Source organism: Chelmon rostratus, chromosome 22 (assembly GCF_017976325.1).
Source record: "Chelmon rostratus isolate fCheRos1 chromosome 22, fCheRos1.pri, whole genome shotgun sequence".
Classification (NCBI taxonomy): Eukaryota; Metazoa; Chordata; class Actinopteri; order Chaetodontiformes; family Chaetodontidae; genus Chelmon; species Chelmon rostratus.
The window spans coordinates 5,733,617-5,753,129 of NC_055679.1; the positions used below are offsets into that span (position 1 = coordinate 5,733,617).

Here is a 19,513-nt window from a genome sequence, read left to right on the forward strand (position 1 = left end):
TGAATAATGGATGAGGTTGAACACATTTTCTCCACTGGAAACTAACTAATGCTTCAAAAGCTGCTCAACACAGCTAACTAAAATAACTGTCTCAGAACTTTGTCTCGATTTTCCCTATGATTAGGGTCAAATTACACAGCTCTCTGCAAGAATTCCACCGGAAGCACAAGAAAATTATGGACCTGTTGTACCAGTTGTTCTTATTGACCCTGCAATAAGAAACTGAGAAAAAGAAAACTCTATAAAAATACATCAGTCTTATTAAAAGTCAAGAGCAACTTCCACCTATCTCGTCCTTTATTCAAAGTTAACTTAGAAATGCCTTCATGCACACTCACTATAACATTTGCATGCTAATAGAAATGTCTGGAAAGCTTGCAGCAAAGTGATGGTTGGTGGTTTTTATATCTTGCTATGGCACAATGTCAAGATGGAAAATCAAGCATTTCATTTCAAAACGCGACATCCACCTACTCACAAAGTAACTGCTGGTATGTCAGTAAACTACTTAATGGAAGATCGATGAACTTATCTGCTAACTGCAAAGGATTCTTCTTACAAAGTGGAACTGTTTGAGGGTGCAGTCATCAGGCCTTTTGAAAACTGGTTGAACTCCAAGCAGTAATTCCTTTTTCCACAATGTTTCTCAGAGTGTTTTTGTTGCTTAAGTGCCTCAGTGAAAAGTTTTAAGATTTCTCAGCTGCATTTCATATCCTTTTGATAACGTAATTGAGGGACAAATGAAAGTCGGCGCACTCTGCACAAAACTCATTCATCTTGCAGCCATTTTGCAGCATAAAAACATTCCTCTGTCTCTCCATGGGAATGGGAGAAAAGACCAAGAAAGGAAAATCACAGAAAAGGAAGAAAAAACAACAGGGCGTGCAAATGAAGCGAGTTTATGAGAAAGCTGAATAGATAAATCATGGATTCCACTGATTTGGTCATGGGACGTGGTGCTGAATGGAAGTGAACGGAGGGGGTGCCAAAACACTGGGGCCTGTCTAATATTTGGGAGTCAGTGACAGGAGGCCTTTATGTGGGACAGTCTGACTCACACAAACACACACTTAGACGCACCCGGACATATTCGTATGATGTGTGTGCCACGCAGGAAACGTACAAACACAGTCCTAATGCGGAGAAATGCCCACAAAAGGATCCCTCCTACCTGCCTCATCACCAGGTATCAACATAAATACACACATGCACATGCACACAGTGTACTGTAGGACAGTCAAATTGTGGGTAGGTCACAATAGCTAAGCTATGGAAGCCCTGGCTGATTCATGAACCTCAGGCCTTTGTCCTTAACTTAATGCCACGCCGGGAGGCCAATAACACACACAGACACACACACACCATCAGGAAAACCACAGGACCCTCTCTCCTCTCCTCTCTATAAGCCCCTTTATGCTCATGTATTGGACAAAAGCTGGGGCACTGCTATTCCCCCAATCACACACACACACACACACACAAACACACACACACACACACACACACACACTATTCATCTCCTTAATATTGCTCATCTGGACTTGGAAGAATGGTAGAAAGGAGTTTCATCCCCACTGATTGTCTCGTGCAAGGCTGGGGAGAGAATGCCACGTTGAAAAGCAGACGCAAAACAATTCAATAAGAAAAGTGACTTGAATGCGCCTTTCATCGAGCCAACAATGGCCGGCCCCACAATAGGCCTCAGGTTCGCCCCATGACGTTGCCTGTTTCTCATGCCACAAAAGGAAAAAAAGAAAAAAAAAACCCCGAATTGACTCGATTTGAATTGTGAGCCATGTCCGTGATGATTTTTCTCCCATCTACTGCAAATGACGGCGAAGTGACACAGTGACACTTGGATAATTGGGAAGAATCATAAATAAAAAAGGAACTGGTTTCCTTGGATAAGCAACTTGAAGCATGAGCTCTCTGCCACACTTGAAAGTGAGTTTTATATGTGCAAAAGGATGTGCCGTTTCTTTTTCAATGTGGCGATCTCCCTGAGCAGAAAATGTCTGAATCTCACCGGAGAGGAGGCGTAGCATGAAAAAACAACGCAAGGAGTTCAAGTTTCCTTAGGAAAAGGTTCATGGCAGAGTTAGTCTCATAAGCGCAATGTCATCTTCTCTTCAGTGAAAGCTGACCGTGTATTTAGGGGCTTCTAATTGGCTAACAGGACAAAATCTTGCTTTTTCTCGCTCGCCTGAACTTTCTCTTTTTGCTTTTAGTGAATAAAAAAAAAAACAACAATTCTCTCTTTCAACCTCGCCTTCTGTTTCGTTTCAGTCGCCTTCTTTTTCCCAGCGCGAGAAGAATGTGCTGGGAGAGTCCTGCTGCACTTCACGTTAATTTATACAACTAACTAATTACCGACAAAGGGTGGAAATCACATAAAGACAGTCGCCCGCTCCCACGCTAAGGCTGTGAACCCGCTGCTGCATGTGTGTGTGCGAGTGTGTGTGCGTATATATGCTTATATTCTATATGGTGAAAGTCTGCAAATTCCCCTTGGGGATCTGGTCACAGGTCCATGTGATGACTTGCAAGGGTAGTATATGCCATTGTTGATGTTTAGAGTGTGTGTGCATCTGTGTGTGTGTTTGACAAAACCCCCCAGATAGCAGAGCAGTGGAAGGATTAAGCAAAGTGAAGGAGGGGGTGGACTGATGGACGGATGAACGAGACCGCCTCGATCCCTCCACTTCTCCAGCCCTTTTTTCCCCTCCCTTTCTTTCTCTCTTTCCTTCTTCTTGGCAGAATGTATCCGCCCTTCCCATTGTCACCCATTGGAGTGTACGGAGGCGTGAGGGAGCTCCGGCCACTGTGTGCTTGTGTGGCACAATGGCCTTGCTTAAGTGCTGTCCTATAAAATGCCTCAGTGCTCTCTAAAAGCAAGCCCCGGATTCCCTCCCTGCCTTGAAAATAGATGAAGTACTGTGCGTGCACGTCTGAGCAAGTGTCTGTGTGTGTGTGTGTGTGTGTGCGAGTGTGTGTGCTGTGTGACATCTGTCATTGAGTTGGCATTTTCAGTATGGAAACCAGTGCCTTGGAGCGGCGAGTACACTCAGCCATAAAAACACCATTCTGGTTGACCCTGAGGTTGCCGGCACGGTTGTAAACCTGCACACCGTGCGAGAGAGTGTGTGTGTGCGTGTTTCCCTGCTCGTGTGTCCAGATTAAGGCCGTAAAGTATAGAGGCCAGGGTCTGACCCCAGAGCTGCACCCGGGCTCAGTAAAACAACAAGACTGTTGCCATTTGTTGACCCAGACGACGTCAGAGCCAGGAGAGGCGAGTGACCACCAAAGCCACACAATCAAGCTGTTGACACCGTTAAGTTACGTTTTGTAGCAATAGCAATCATTTTGTCAAACTGCATGTCAGCTTACAAGAAAAGTGGGCAATTTGTTGTGTTTTTTTGGTCTCCTGTATTAGTGTAGCACATTGCCATTGTTAAAATCAGACATTAAAGAAGGAAACCACAGTGACATTAATGCATCTTGAACTACTGCTAAATCAATACAAATTTCTATCGTAGGTTGTTTTTTCGCTTTTTTTTGTTTAAAAAAACAAGCAGAACTGATGGATTTTGGCTGCTCTACTGAAATAAGGAGCAAAGAACTTCATTTGTCAAAAAATGCAATTTAAAAGGTGTTTTCTTCTTTCTGCACATAAAGTGATGCAGTGTTAGAACATAAATGCACGGCGAACTGCACACTGCCCCTCCACGGCTCGCATCGTTTAGCCCAAACGCAACGTCTGAAGGTTTACTCCGCGCTGAATCCCGTTTACAGCGGGGGTTACGCTGGAAGAGGAGACAACTTAAAAAGTCCCAGCGGCGGTGGAGCCCCAGCGACGGGTAGCTGTAGCTGGGTAGCAGAGGGTCAACAGACGGGTCCAGCGATGGAGCTCAGCTGGCACTTAATGTGAGCCACTTACAGTCGAAGCTGCCATAGAGAGAGGGAAGGAGCAAAAGGAGAGGAGAGGAGAGGAGAGGAGGAATGAGGCTGAGTGTCTGGTGAAAGTCCAGGGCAGTGGAGGCACCACTCCAGGGGCCGAGAGGAACATCTGTGCCCCATTTAGTGATGTTTCCCCTTTTAATTCCCCTCATTTTTCTTCCCTTTCATTTTGCAGTTTCTAATCTATCTATCTATCTATCTATCTATCTATCTATCTATCTATCTATCTATCTATCTATCCATCCATCTGGTGCATGTCTGTTTTCCCACTGCTGGGCTAATAGATTATTACCAGGCCTCGCTCTGTGGCACAGGGGGTCGCAAGGGGTTAAATGGCAAGTCCAAGGGAACTGTCCAGGTGTGTGTGTGTGTGTGTGTGTGTGTGTGTGTGTGTGTTTTCAGCGGTACAGGTGTGTGCGCGCTTCTGCAGCCATCTCTCTGGGGGTTTAGCGCCGGCCCTCCTCTCGACCCCGCGCCTCCCGCGATGTTCTGCGCTCTGCTCTCATTATTCGACGTAATGACACACACACACACTCCAGCACGAGCATCTCGCCCGGCCGCCTCTCCCACACACACACACACACACACACACACATACTCTCAAGGCAGTGTCATGGCATTCTTATCTCCGCTCTTCCTCCCTGTCGCTCCTGAAGAAATTATTATAGGAGGTGGCTGGCGGTTTGTGTGTGCATCTGCACATACATGTACCGATGTGTGTGTGAGTGAGCGTGTATCTCCAGGGTAGCAGGTGGCCGGTGGAGTAAGACAGGAGATGAATGGAGAGAGCAGGAGAGCGGTGGAGCATGGTTGGGCCAGGCCATGGGGGACAACATGGCTAGTCATTTATTAGGGGCCAACACACACACATACACACACACACACACACCTTGCAAGCATGCAGCCAAATGCAATCCTCCCTATAAAACACACACGCACGCACGCACATCCTGTCACAAATACATATGCAAATACACATACACAAGTATACATGTTCCCAACGGCTTAAACAGCACACACGCTCACACAAACACACGCACACACACACACACTGACCTAGTATCTACCACGCTCCATTCATCTAGCCTAAGTAGAGCAACACTAGCCACCGACACCAAACTATATCTTTCAAACTTAAGCCATATATGTGTGTGTGACTGTCTGTGCGTGTGTGTGATGTCTAGCTCAGGGCGTGCCTTCGTTAAGTCGAGCTCCTCACTCTGAATCGAGATGTTTATCGTTTTCTGACCCATTTCGGGTCTTTGGCCCCTTGTTCACATCCCTCCTGGTGTTAATGTTCCTACGCTCTAAATGCGTGCGTGTGTGTGTGTGTGTGTGTGTCATTGATCCAGCTGGAAGCAGTGTGCGAGCGTGTGTGTAAGAGAGAAGGGAGAGGGACAGAGAGAGCAGTAATATTCCAGGCCTTTCATAATGATTAAAGCCTTCATTAAATTTTCATCCCAACCTGCTGTTTGCTGCTAATGGCCTTTGTGAGCCACACAGCCAAACAATAGCTAGCCGGGCACAGAAAAGGGATTTCTATCTCGCGTTCAATACCGCCCCTCACCCCCTCCCTCCACCCTATTTGCCTCTGCCTCTCTTCATCTTTTTTCAGCATCCCTTTTCTTCCTTTACTCTTTTTCTTTCTTCCATTCTCTCTTGCTTGGCCTGGGTTTGTGTGTGTGTGTGTGTGATGGGTCTGGAGGCGCTGGGGCCTTTTGTTAGCGCGTTTCATTTAAACGTAGGGCAGATAATGCTCCGGGTTGGTTTGGATGCCGCACCACCGTGGCACTCTGCTAATGGGGTCTGTGAAGACATGGCTCTTTCTCTCCTCCGTGCTCTTCCTCCTTCTGTCTTACCTTCTCCCTCTCTCTTCCTACCTCTCTGCGCTGGCTGACTCATAAAGATCCATTATTGTTGGGTTTTTTTTCCCTCTGCAGCCAGTTCATGAGGTCTAGTGAAGCAGCGAACAACCCAAAACACACCTCAATTACAGCTCAGCTCGAAAAACAGCCCAGTTTTCTTTCTCTCTCGTTCTCTCTCTCTCTTTTTTTTTTTTTGTAAAATGTGCCACAACAGGCCTCTCTATTGACTGGAATAAAAACAACCAGGCGGCGAGAGCTGACCAGCAGTCTCGGCCGCTTTGAAAACCTTACAGAAAAGCCTGGAAAATAAGGTTAGCACATCGCAGCTTGAAATGAAAGCCTGTTGAACACAAACACACACGGACACATGAACACCTACACTTAAAAGACAAATACACACTGCACTGCTGCACTGCTCTTTCAACTTCGGGGCACGGGGCAGCGTACTGCATTCAGAGATGTTTGAAAAGAAGTCTTAGCACACAGCAGTGGTGGATTTAGCAGCGAAAGGGAAAATATGGATGGGTATGAGAAGATCTAGTGGTTGTTATAACATGCATATGCTTTAAAGGTCTTTACAGGTCCACTGCGTTCTGAGAAAACAAGACCCGACCTGGGACCTGAATTGGACTTGGTCCCAATTAAATCTCATCGGGTCAGGGAGGGTCTTGCTTTATTGCCACAGGTCTCAGGTCTGTGTTAATATGGCTGATACTCAAGTGGATCCAAATGGATTTGAGTGCACTTGTATAGCTAGTACAGTTAGCAGTAAAATTGTGAATATAGCAGTGGATGGACTTGAAGCAGGAGGGGCCGTGTGTCAAAATCACTGCAGGAGCAAACATTCTAGGAACTCAGTAACCTGCATCGAAACATATTCTTTTAAATGACAATTAAAACTTTAATCATAACTAACAAATTGGTCAAACAATTACGATCTTCTGCCAGTTTACAGAATGTGTAATTGTTGGGGCAGGAAGCGAAAACGGGACTTTCAATTATTTCTGCAAATTAGTCTTCGAGGCATATGAACAGATCGTTTTTGGAATTAGTTTCAGTTACTTTATTCCCTCACAGGACATTATTATCATACCGTTACGTGTTAATTGAAGCCTGCTGCCAGTGTTGACGTTGTCCCTCTGTTAGCCGTTCAGCTTGATCACATTTTGGATCGGGTCCAATTACCCCGAGGTCTATTTGGGTCAGGTCCGACTGTGCTCAGGTCCCCTTTGAATCGGGTCACTTTTTAAAAAAATGTATTGATGCAGGTTGGGTTTGGCTTCAGGTACCTGTTGAAACTGACCTCCCTGTGTAGCACATGAAAGATATCGCCACCAATAAAGCACAATGATATTATATTATCCCATCAAATGGACACCTGTTGGTAATCTCCTTATCACATTATCACCATGACATGCATATCATAGTGACTTAAGCCCCTATTTATCTGCCCAATAGAAATTAGAGTTGGCCATGGGCTAATTTTATCTCTTGACTCCAACTGTTAGCCTGAGGCTAAACTTGAGAAAGAAATGTGGGGCCTAATCGAGCTAAGCTATGTAGCCTTTGGCAAAAATCTGGTTTAGTCTCTTCAGCAGTGCTTGAAATCTTTATCTGAGGGCTGAGAGAGCATCACGCCAAAAGTTGCAAAGTTAGTAGGAAAGGTGATAAGTCGTATTTAATCCTCACTTGAAATAAAATTCAGTTCAGAGTGTCCCTCCCTTGAAATAAAAGCCAATCCAAGTATGTCTGCAGGCTTTCCACACACTCGAGCAAACACGACACACACGCACACATCTTATTTGTCAGGTTGTGATAAATATGCAAAGCGTGGTGGACAATAGGCCCAAACAGCTGATGCTGTCTGTCTGCGTGCTGGAAAAACAAAGGCTCGCTTCTCATCTGAATGTGTATGGGTTAATAACAGAGGGAGAGAGAGAGAGAGAGAGAGAGAGAGAGAGAGGCTGATAGAGCTGTAGAGAAAGCAGGACAGAAAGACAGAAGAAGAGAGAGAGAGGACGACAGAGTGTGATAAAAGACCGGCGCAGAGCCAGAGAGATGGCGGGGAGTTGCAGATCACACATCTGGCCGCACAAGCGTCCCCTTTCATCACTGACCTTCTGGCTCGTTCTTGATCAGCTCCTCCATCTTGCGTTGTTTCAGTGTGTCCACCACGTCTGCCAGGCTGCCCTTGCGTCTCTCGGGGGTCCCCAGGGTGCCCGTGGCCGAGCCCCCGTCGCTGCAGGGCCGACCGCCGCCTCCGCCTTCCTCTTTGCCCGGTGAGGTAGCATTGTGCTGGGGGTAAGGACTCAGAGAGCTCCCCTTAGTGCCATCCTGCTCCTGGAGGGAAGGTGGAGAGGGAGAATTATTAGATTAAAAATTACCTCAAATTTAAGACATGCATGAGGCAACTGTGGGAGAAAAGAAGAGAGGAGGAGGTGGGGGAGGAGCTGGCACAGACCCACTCATTATCTCCATCCTTCTCTCCTTCCCTTGGTCTCTTTATTCTCTCCATCGCGCCTTCTCATCGCTCAATGCAACCAACTGTCATCCCTGGCCAGTTATCTCAAGTTAGGGCACACTTCTTCTTCTCTCTCTCACATCCTCTGGAATCTGCATTTGACTGACTTGGAGGTACTTGACAGAACGAGCACATGAAACAACAGCAAAAGACTCCGCACACTCTCAGAGTCACGCTAACGCTTCATTACAAAGCCTTCAACAGCTCGGCTTTGAGGGACGTCCAACGCTACTGTACCAAATCCCAAGCCCAAGTTTCAGCGCTGCGCTACTTTTGTCCAAAGATTCATGACAATTAATGCTGAGGAAGCAACTCCGTCAAATCACAAAAAAAAAAGTAGATTCCTTTTCAAAAAACAAAGCTTTGGAGCGGTGTCAAATCATTTCCATAAATTCATGAAAGGACTGAAAAAACAACAATCAGCATGGCAGCTACAAAATATAATATATACAGCTCACTGTAAGGCTCTGTGCCTTTTGCCAAGCTGTCATGATGAATAATTATCCCACTGTCTTGTGTCGAAACTTTACAGGCTTGAACGCGACAAGTATAACGACCTTCAGAAATCAAAAAAAACTTTTACACAATTGTTTCCTACTTTTCTGATCCTGATTTTGAAAAAACGTTCTCTCTGAAGTCAAATCAGATTTTGGTTTGGCTGATTAACCCCCCCCCCCCCTCCTGCTCATTGTTCGCTTGGGTGTTTGAGCGTCACTGCGCAGGACGATGCATGTGCAGAGTTCGACTCGGGGCGGCTGTTCTCACAATCAAATGGGGAAAGTTTCTGCAAGTTTAAGGCGTGTGTGCACGAGCGTGATTTAGTGACATCACGAGGCTAATGTGGAAACTTGAAAGGTCCAGCACAGACGCACTGACGTTGCCTCTGCCTCTGAGTAAATGAACTTCATTTGGAAAACGCAAATCAGAACCAATTATAATTAAAACTGATTATTTTCAAAAATCTTAAAACCTGTCTGGAGGGGACCTTTAAGCTATTGTGAAGTTTGATAAAGAAAGATGGATGAAAAAACCTCCCGACAGCAACTGAATGATAAGCAACGTGTAACATCTTAATCTTTGACCCAATAAAACCTGTGTTTGTTTGGCTAGCCTGCATCATAGACTTAATGCCGGCTAAGCCCAATTAACAGTGACACTGAGAAGGAGGACGGTGTCAGCTTCAACAGAGAACACACACATCCCTTTACCACACGTGCACGGATAGATGAGTGTACGCACCGTGTGCACGCTCTAAATGCATCAGTAGGCACGTGGGCGCATACAGTATCCTCCCACATGCCCGCACAGGTGTGTTGAGGTGTGTGTTGTACTCTTTAATTACAGTGAATCAGTCAGTCAATCAGCCTGCCTGTCTGTCAGCTCGGCCCTTTGGAGACAGGAGGGTCAATGGTCCACACGGTTAATCTTTGGCTAATCCCACTACAATATGGAGCATGCCACCTGGGGCAGTGGCACACATATCCAGTACCTCTGTTTGTCTGTGTGTGGGTGTGCATGTGTGGGAGACGGACAGAGACACAGAGAGAGACAGAGAGACATTCCAGCGGTATTAATGACACTGTAGTGTATTAAGGTGGAGACGGTTTTATAATCATTAACTCGCAGGCTGCTGGTGGAAGTGGAACTTAATACTGTGATCACAGTCCATGATGAAGCAAGCCAGACCCCACGTGACCACAGATTCCATTCGTTCCTCTCCTATAGGCATTTTATTATGAAAGCATCCATTTAGGCAAAAGAGGACAACTCGAGACAAAGTCTCCAATCATTCCTCTGTGTTCTACAGAGAGAATAAATCCAGGCAGAGACGACGCTTTCATTGTCAGTGGCCAAACACTGTTTGAGAGGTACAGCGGACCATTATCACTTGCTGTTTTCTACACTTCACTGACTCTCTCTCTCTCTGGCTTTGGCTCTGTGTGTTTCCACAATCTGAATAAGTGATCACGCTCAATAATTCACTAATTCTCTCCTCTGCGTTCTTGTGGCTGCATTTTAAAAGGGCGCAGAGTTTGACGGTGGCGATAGGGCTGTAATAGTCATATATACGGTATATGATGGAGTGATGAGGCTTCTGACATGCTGGATGTGGGCTGTGCTGCGCCGTGAAAGTGTCTTGTGATCCTCAAGCGCTGAAAGACTTTACTCTTCTCCTCTCACCACCGGACCAAGCGATGGCTCGACCTGCTCCCGTCTTTCTTTGTTGCTTCTTTTCCTCCCTCGCCCTCTCCTGTTCTTCAGATTAGGGAAATTTAGACTTCAAATGAGCGGCTTTGTGATTACGAGTTGCATCAGTGCCGGCGCGCCGTGCAAATGTAACGAGACAAGAGGAAGAGAAGGAGTGCAAGTGGGTAGAAGTCAAAGAAAGACGGAAAGAGCGAAAGGCGAAAGAGAGAGCGGCGATGTTATTAGAGGAAATCAGCGAGAGAGAGGGAGTTGACAGAGAGAGAGAGAGGGAGAGGGAGAAAGAAAGAGAGAGAGAGAGGAAGGCATGCATCTTGAAGGCAGCGGTCACACCTGTCACATCCCATTTATCTAATCCAGCGCCTACTTAAAACAGCCGCACTCTTTCTTTTCGAGAAAGATGTCGCGCAAACAAAACAAACAGAACAAGAATACGGGAGAAGAGATGGGGTGGGGGTGGAGTCGGGGGGTGAGGGGTTTGTCAGATCTCCTTGCCCTGTCGAAAATCTGCCAGGGAGATGTCATCTCACTGCGTCCAACAATGAAGGTCATTTCCCAATCAAAGGGAATTAGCGGGAAGCTGTGGCTTCTTCAAAGACCTGGTAAATTAGGGCCCATGACATTATTTATGTGTGTCAGACAGACAGCCTTATCCCGAAGGCAACTTAAATGGCTTAGGACCCCCCCCACCCGATCAACCTCCCAGCATATAATCCATGTGCCCTGCTGACATTTCTTACCCCGGCGATTTCGCAAAAGTCCAAGATAGAGGGATCAAAAAGACGCGACACAAGGCAGATTCCTCATTGTAAACGGGTGTCAGTCGGCGGCGGACGCGCGCACGCCGACACGCTCCCGCAACGACGCGGGTCGCAAAACTTTTCTCGACATACATTAATTCAGAAGCGCAACCAGAAATATGTGGATACTGTAAACGCTCATGCCCTCCTCTCAGCGCATGTGTGTGAGCAGGTTTTTGCCATTTCTGCGCGCATATGTGTGACACTGTGAGTGCAAATAGCCTGTAGGTGTGTGTGCTAATGTGTGTGTGCCTGCATACATGTATTTATATGCACTGGATGTGGCAGGCTGGCAGTGTGGGCGGTTCTGCCTTTAGTTTGCAGATGTCAATTCTCTTCCAAAATGACTGGAACAAAGTAAAAATTGCGCCTCACTCTCTTTATCCTTTTACTGCCTCTGCAATGGAACCGAATTAAACAACTTTTGTCTTCTTAAGCTCATCTGTGAGGGGAGGTTGGTTTAAAAACACGTAACTCTTGCCAGAAAAAGAGGGAAAAAAAAAAATCCGAATGCTGTTTTTTTTTCTACAGCCAGCACAGATGCCGCTGTTCATGTTCTTTTTTTGATTTCTTCTTCGTCTTCCTCCCTTCCTCCTTCTCTGTTGCCCGACAGAAGCAACCCTCTCTCTCTCTCGTTCTCCCTCCCTCTCTCCGCCATAGCCTGACATGTCTCGGGCTGCGCAAGGTGTATGTGTGAAAAACAATATTGGACGCTTGGCGCGTCGTTGTGGATCAAGGCATGGACAATGTGGCAGTAGGAAGAACTGGAAACAGCTGCTCAACTAAAATACACACAAATACACACCATGAGAATGTCACTGATCTCTCCTGCAGGGGGGTAAGACTTAGCTCTACACCAGAGCTGCCAATCTCCGCGACATACACTTAACACACCTCCGACACACTGCCAAACACACACACACACACGCGAGCACGCACGCACATACACATGCATGCAGCAAATCCCTTTACATGCCATGGCTAAACACAGACACTGTCAGTTTTGACTTGGAGATCCCTCAGGCAGGGACAAGCAAGCAAACACACACACATTACTCTTATCCTCCTGTTCCAACAATATGGTTGAGCTTTTCCATGGAAACTTAAAAAAAACATGTACCACGTAGATGATTATTTTATTATATTAACATAAGTGGTTATCAAAAAGAAAATAAACAAAGTGACGAATCTTAAATGTCCTAGTTCTGGATGAAACTTGGTGTCCAAGGATTGCACACTTGCCCTCTCCTTATGTAAAAACACGCAGCTGTATTTTCTGTATTTTAAATAGCAGTTTGGCTAAAATGCATGCCAGTATATTTTACCACGACCCCTCGCTGTTGACAGGCAAGTGTGTGTTGATTCATTAGTGCATCACTGGCATGAGAAATTAAGTGTGACCACTGTGTCTCAAGACTGCTCAATGACTGTGTTAAATCTGTCAAATTCTCATGAACACACACACAAACACACACACAAAATCACACATACAATTTACACAAAAAAAGAGGGAGGAAGACGAATAAGAAATAATGCCTGATGAAATGTCTTTATAGTTCTCTATCGTGTTTGCGTGCATCCCGCCTGTTAATGAAATAATTAGTGTTTGTCCATTAACACATTTATGAGAGAAGATGCTTGCCTCTGCTTGATGTGAAAACATTTTTTTTTTCCTGCAAGGATTTGCAAAACACAAACATAAATGAGCTAAAAGAAAGCAAGCAAGAAGGGAAGGTATTAAATCTATACATGAACTACAGACTTAAAGGCACCCTGTTATAATAATTTAGCATTTTGGTTGTTTACCGGGGAATAAAGTTAAAAATCCATCCTTTAATATCTTTAGTGGCGCCATAACGGGATTCTGTGATGATTGGCTGACCTCATTGAACTACCACTAAAATCCTTCCCATCAGATGTTTGAACTGAGCTGCACTCAGCCAATCAGGGTCCACCAGCACGGTGACAACTTCACATTCAATAAAACACCCTTTTAGCTAAACTACATTCATTTGCAAACCATTATGAACAGCGCTATTCGTATCTAGAGCCGAGGTTTGGACAAAAACAACATTTTTTAACAAAGTGAATAATCTGGCACCTTTCAGCTTTTTAAAACATGCAGTGACTGATGTTTTTTTTCATTCTGTGTGTGTGTGTGTGTGTGTGTGTGTATGTGTGTGTGTGGCTGTACAGCTGCAGCAGGCAGGTAAAGCGGCCAGGCCAAAGCCGAGCAGGCAGGCGAGGCGGGCGGGATGAAGAGGTCAGTGTGTAGCCGAGCGCTTCTCCGCCGCCGTGTTAATTTACTATGACAAGATAAAGCTGTAATCCCCCCCCTCCTCTCGCTCTCCCCCGCTGCTTCACTTCCAAGTCAACCGGTCGCAGATGAGCCATTTACTTCCCCCTATCACTTTACGACAATTGCACCGAGAGAGACGGACCCCCGCCCCACTCCCATGCAGTCCCACCAACACCCCCGCCACACAGTAAATCTCCCTCCTCCTCTCCATTTCTCTTCATCCACTCTTCACTGACAGTCAGCGGCAAAAGGATTGGAGCTGTAACCCCCCCCGACCCAACAAAAAAAAAAAAAAAAACAACTTAACACACATCTTACAACATGCCAAGCAGGCTGTTGGATAAGCCCCCGTCCCACCCGCTAGACACACACATCCCCTTAATAAGCCACATCAGCTATTATGCTGGATATGAGACCCCTCCCCAGCTCCAAGTTCTTCCAGCACACACACAAACATCAATGCTGTCTCCCTTTCCTCTGTCAATTAATGGTCTAGAAAGCAGTTTGTCATTTTGAGGATATTTAGGAATTTTCGGGGTCCCTGGGTCCCCCCATAATGAGCTAAAACAGACAGCGATGAAGCCAATTCTGTACAAAATATTACTGATAAAAATGTTTGTGTATTTGCTTTTGTATTTTTATAGTGTACTATATAAGATAAATATATCGATATGAACCAGCAATAATCTAATCACTGTCCTCAGGAACGACCCGGTGTGTGTGCACGAGTGTGTGTGTGAGCGTTTGCACGTTTGGTCCCAGGACTTTGGTTGAGAGTCTGCGCCTGCCACACATGAGACGATCGCGGGAGGGGCTAATCAGAGGGCTAATTACAGAATTAGCTTTCCATTACAGCTCCTAAGCGCTGTTTCATTGTTTTACAGCATGCGAGCGTTTATTGTCAGTATGGGGGAAAGGTCGACGGTCGTTATCAGAGCGCCGCTGTGACAAGGTGTGTACCAAGGTGAGGGCCCAGGAGAGGCGAGGACAGTGCACTGTGTGACGGCATACACACATTTTACAAGAGACGAAATTCTTTAACGCTCTGAGATGTTAACAACGTGTTACGTGGTGGATAGTCAATATTTGGTTGTGCAAACATGATTTGGCAAAACTAAATGTTGCATACCAGCAACATGTAATGCCCTATGCAGTCACATAATCGCACTTACGTACTGAACATGCATTGCAAATCACACCACATGCACAGATTGTGGAATGAGTCAGAGTCACATGCAGGAAAACAGTCATCTTAAAAAATGCACACATAGCTGTGTACTCAAACACACACACATGTGCGTCAGCTACCAGAAGTTTACAATAAACCCGCACACCGCGAGGCCTGCACTAACTAATTTAACATGAATCGCACGGCTGTACAAACACACACGCACACAGATGCACTTACACACACAGAGCCATACGTACAGCGGCACCACCACACAATGTCACACTTTCTCCTGAAGAAAATGACTCACTGCAATGGCTCACATTTTGCAGTCACGCAACTGTGCATCAAACGGGCTCAAGGCGACGGCTGGTGGCGCGCACATAAAAGCAAAAACACGCGTGCGCCCAAACAGTAGCCCTGAACCCTCATTTTTTCCCCCATTCAGGGGAAGTCAGTTTCTGAATCACAGAACAAATATCCATATATTTTGTTGCCTTACTGTTTTTGTGCATTTTTTTTTGTCTTTTAGTCGCCATTAGAGGAGTATGCAACGTGCAAAGTCAAGGCGTTTCAGATCCAACCTGTATCAGGATTCGAAATGCATAAACAATCCTGTTTATCTGCCTGGAAATTCAATAAAAGCAACAAAACTGTTTCATGTTTCACTCTTGAAAATACATTATAGACACATTTCAGAAGATAACAAATAAACAAGATTCTTTAATTAATTTCTAGCTGAAAAAGTCCATAAAATAAAACACTTATTTAAGCAAAAAATGTCATTTACTGTCACATGGGTGCTACCTACTTTTCCAACTATTTTAGGAACCCTTTATTAAAGACAAATGGCTCTTATCCCTCTGTAATGCTTGAGGTCAGAATTGCCATAACACAATCTGATCTGGGGTCCGTGCCATAGGGGTCACTTTTACCCCAGAGCCCAAACCTTTCCATAAGGGCAGCCAAAGACACGGACAGGTAACTCAAACCCTCAACTTTTTAACTCAGTTTTCTCTCTTCATTCAGAGGCTTTTAGCCTGGATACATGCCATGCCAGGCATGTCATATATTTTCAGAATAAGTTGACAATTTGCATGTGAGTTGTACTATTCACGAGTAAGGACAGTTACTATGAAAAAATAGTTTTCTGCAATTTCATTTTGTTGTTTGTATGTCCGCGTGTTTTTGAACACAGGGTAAGCATCTGTATAATAACGGATAGAGGAGAACGCCAGTTTTCTATTAATACAGGAACCATGTTGATGGGACATTCTAAGCTCTCATAATGTAAAAAAATAGATTGAAAGTGTGACATGAAACAAATAATTGGATTTGGTCACTCTTATTACCATTATTTGTCTTATTTCTACGTATAGTTGTGGTGATCAGGTGCAGTGGGTTAAGAGGGACTACTAGGAAGGGACAAGCTTTACCTGGAGATTACATCTGTCACTTTTAATGATGTCCTTTTTTATATAAACAATAGTGAAAAAAAGTTTTCAACTCTTTCCAAAATGAGACAAAAGTAATGTAACTACTCTGAGAAGCAGAAGTTGAAGCTGTTACACACACTGTGGGTCATGTCTCTCAAAATGTCCCACCCGTTTCATATCGTGACCATGAGTCAGCGCTCAAGGCCGCCGTCACCCATAGGTGGGTTATTTCACCCTGAGAGAGGAAAAAGCCAGATCGGATGCAAAAACCGGCGGCCGTGCTTACCATGTTGGGGGGGCTGTCCAAGTTACGGTTGGGGGGCGAGCGAGGGGACACCTTGCCGCAGTAGGCGGCCAGGGGGAGGTGGATGACACCGCCCAGTCCCTCACTATCTTCATCCTCCACTCGCTGTCTGCTGGTTGCCATGGTTACCTCTCCATCTGTCCCCCCATATGGAGAGGCTGGTCGCTTGGAAGACATCCTGGAAAAAAAAAAAAAGGGAGATAGAGAGACAGAGAGAGAGAGAAGGGAAAACTGTGAGCAATATTCAAAGATGATATAATAGGTTGACCAGAGTTATATGATGGTGGCGACAGAAAGTGTGGCCGCTCCCGTGGATAAAACTACTTCCTGTAAACTCCCGGATGGCCTGACACCACGTTAAATTCTACCCACTTTGCTGTGTGTTTAATGTAAAAAAGCTTGGATGAAGACATCTCACAGTCCTTCCAGCAGGTATTCACCAAATCCCATTCAGCTCATCAACCTGCACCAATCCTCCTCTCTTCCCATTTCTCTGGATTTTTATTCCACATTTTTTTATTTCAGCCGCACATTCAGCGCGTTCAGTCGACAGAGCCCTCGCAGCGCAACTCCACACAATATCCCTCGGTGTGTGAGCACCCAGCTCCTTGGCAGACCTTCAAACACACTCTCAGGACTTACAGTATGTTTACCATGGGGGCCATTCAGCGTTCACATTTTCCAAAAGACGGGGCCATTACTGCAAATGGAGCCCGCTTGCACTGGCATTGTGGAGGAAATGACCATGTCTTGACAATAGGCTTTCAGAGAGAGACACATAGTGGGGGAGAAAAAGAGAGAGACAGAGAGTGAGAGCAGTATGCACAGTGGCAATAATACGTGTTTATGAAAACCTCTGGACAATAGAGGAACTGGAGGAAAATAGCTAGCAACATGAGGGCCCCGCTGTTTGCATTTGTTACTGTGGCTTTGTTCCCTTGAAAAGAAGGAAAGGATATAAAGCCACATCTATTAGGTGAACTCTGTCTCTCACAAGGTAAATTTGCCTCCCTGTACTTCAGCTGAATAGGGATGCAGTGACTATGTGGCAATAATAGAATTTAATGTGGTTCTCAGCATCGCCTGAGTGCTTTCAGATGCACTTGTCAGCCTTGAAGCCACTGCGACTATGACCCCGGGTAATAGGCTGCTAACGCTCAGTCGCACAGAGGCGACGCGTGACGGATGGAGGGATGGAGGCGTGGATGGAGGGACTGTGAAAACTTGAGGGGAGGGGAGCATGCGATGGTAAGCGCAGAGAAGGGAGAAATAAGCAACAGGCGTCCGACTCTTAAAGTCCGCCAATTCTTTCTTTCCCTTTCCTCTCTTGAATTCTTCCCCTCTCTCGCTGCTTGTCTCCAGTAAACTGATTACACTCTTGACTCTATTGGATTTCCTCTGGACTGTACATCTGGCATTGTTCCTAGGAGCAGCCACTGCCACTAATTCATTGCTTATTTACCTTATGACAGTGGAAAGGCAAACAATATTGAGTGCTGCTCACTGGAGGGGATGAGGAAAGCGCCACGCTAAGAAACACAACATGAGGCGTTATCACATCGCGGGGAAGGTTACGCTCGAAATCAAATAAACTCCACTCAAGTAAGGCCATAAAAAACTAACTCTCCACCATACTGATGTAATTTAATTACCTTTAATTGTTTTTGGAAGATTTTTGCCTGGAAGACAGATAATCGAATCATTGAAACCAGTTTGGAAATTGGTTTTATCATTAGTATATTGCTGAGAACCCTTTTCTCCGCAAAACGTCAAGAAAAGCGACTTTGTTTCCTTTGCATGCGTTTCTTGTGCTTCGACGGACTACGCTGGTCTTAAAGGCTGGACCCATGTAACACTTCATTTGAAGTTAAATCAGAAAATTACTAAATCACCACCACAGAAATGTGGCTATTAAATCAAGTTGTGCAAAACTCACTATTTGAACTTTTTGGTACACTTCCGTGCAGGTAACTCTCCCAGTCTGGGTGTTACAATGATACCAAACAAGGTAGAAATACAAGGACAATGAAGAAGGAAATGCACAAACACACACATGTACAGTTGTTGAAGTCCACAGGAATGCGTATCTGCAGCTGATTTCTTTATCTGCTTCTCCTGGACTCTCTATCTCCCCGGGCTTGCTCAGCAAAAACTGAGGCCATAAATGACCAGTGAAGACTTTGTATTTGTTTCAATAACAAAAGACTTAGGAGATCAAACTGCACGCTGTCATCATTAAATCCTATTAATATCAAAACTGAAATTGTCTTGTGATAACATTTACGACACTTATCATTTACCTCTGGTAGAATGGCTGAGGTTGTGCACGCGTGTGTGTGCGAAACTGTGTGCGTGTGTGTGTCGTCCACACACACCGTCCAATGCCAGCGGCAGGCCCAGCTGTACAAACTACAGGGCTTTGAGCCACGCGGCACACACACATACACCCACACATATGCACACATACATAGAACAGAGGCCCGAACACTGCAGGTCTGTCTTCATCACTGCCTGTTTACTTTACCTCCTTTCACTCTCTCACACTGAGGCCTTTTGTTTCAGACAGACACACACACACACACACCTCCCCTTGTGTTCTGTGCACACCTCTGCCTAGCCATTACCCTGTACACAGACCTGGGGTCAGCTTTGAACCCTCTCATTAATGTTGCACTTTGGCTCAGCCATTGAAATGCCTTAAAAAAAGCATGTGAGGATTTTTATTTTTGTTTTTACAATTTGATTATCCATCATTTAGCCATAGTAGCCGCACTGACATATCTGAATGGACGGTTACACATTAACGCAGAAAACAACACAGATATCCAAAAACTCTGCGGGCCAATGAGAGCGCACCGCTCTTCTAAAGAATAACTCAGTGGCAAACATTTCATCATACTTTTTGCTGCCTTTTTTTTTTTTTTTTGCTCCTCTTTTTCCACTCCTTTTCACACCCGT

General features: G+C 45.4%; 1 protein-coding gene across 7 annotated transcripts in view; it reads right to left on the reverse strand.

The window, feature by feature from the left end:
* The window catches only part of sox5 (SRY-box transcription factor 5), a 233,655-nt gene that overhangs the window by 61,372 nt on the left and 152,770 nt on the right, over positions 1-19,513 (reverse strand). For all 7 annotated transcript variants that reach the window (XM_041963553.1, XM_041963552.1, XM_041963551.1 and 4 more), the window contains 2 exons: positions 16,538-16,733; positions 7,940-8,162 (listed from right to left, as the gene is read on the reverse strand). In XM_041963553.1, the coding sequence (XP_041819487.1) occupies positions 7,940-8,162; positions 16,538-16,732 (418 nt within the window). In that variant the 5' untranslated portion in view covers position 16,733. The remainder of the gene's footprint in view (positions 1-7,939; positions 8,163-16,537; positions 16,734-19,513) is intronic.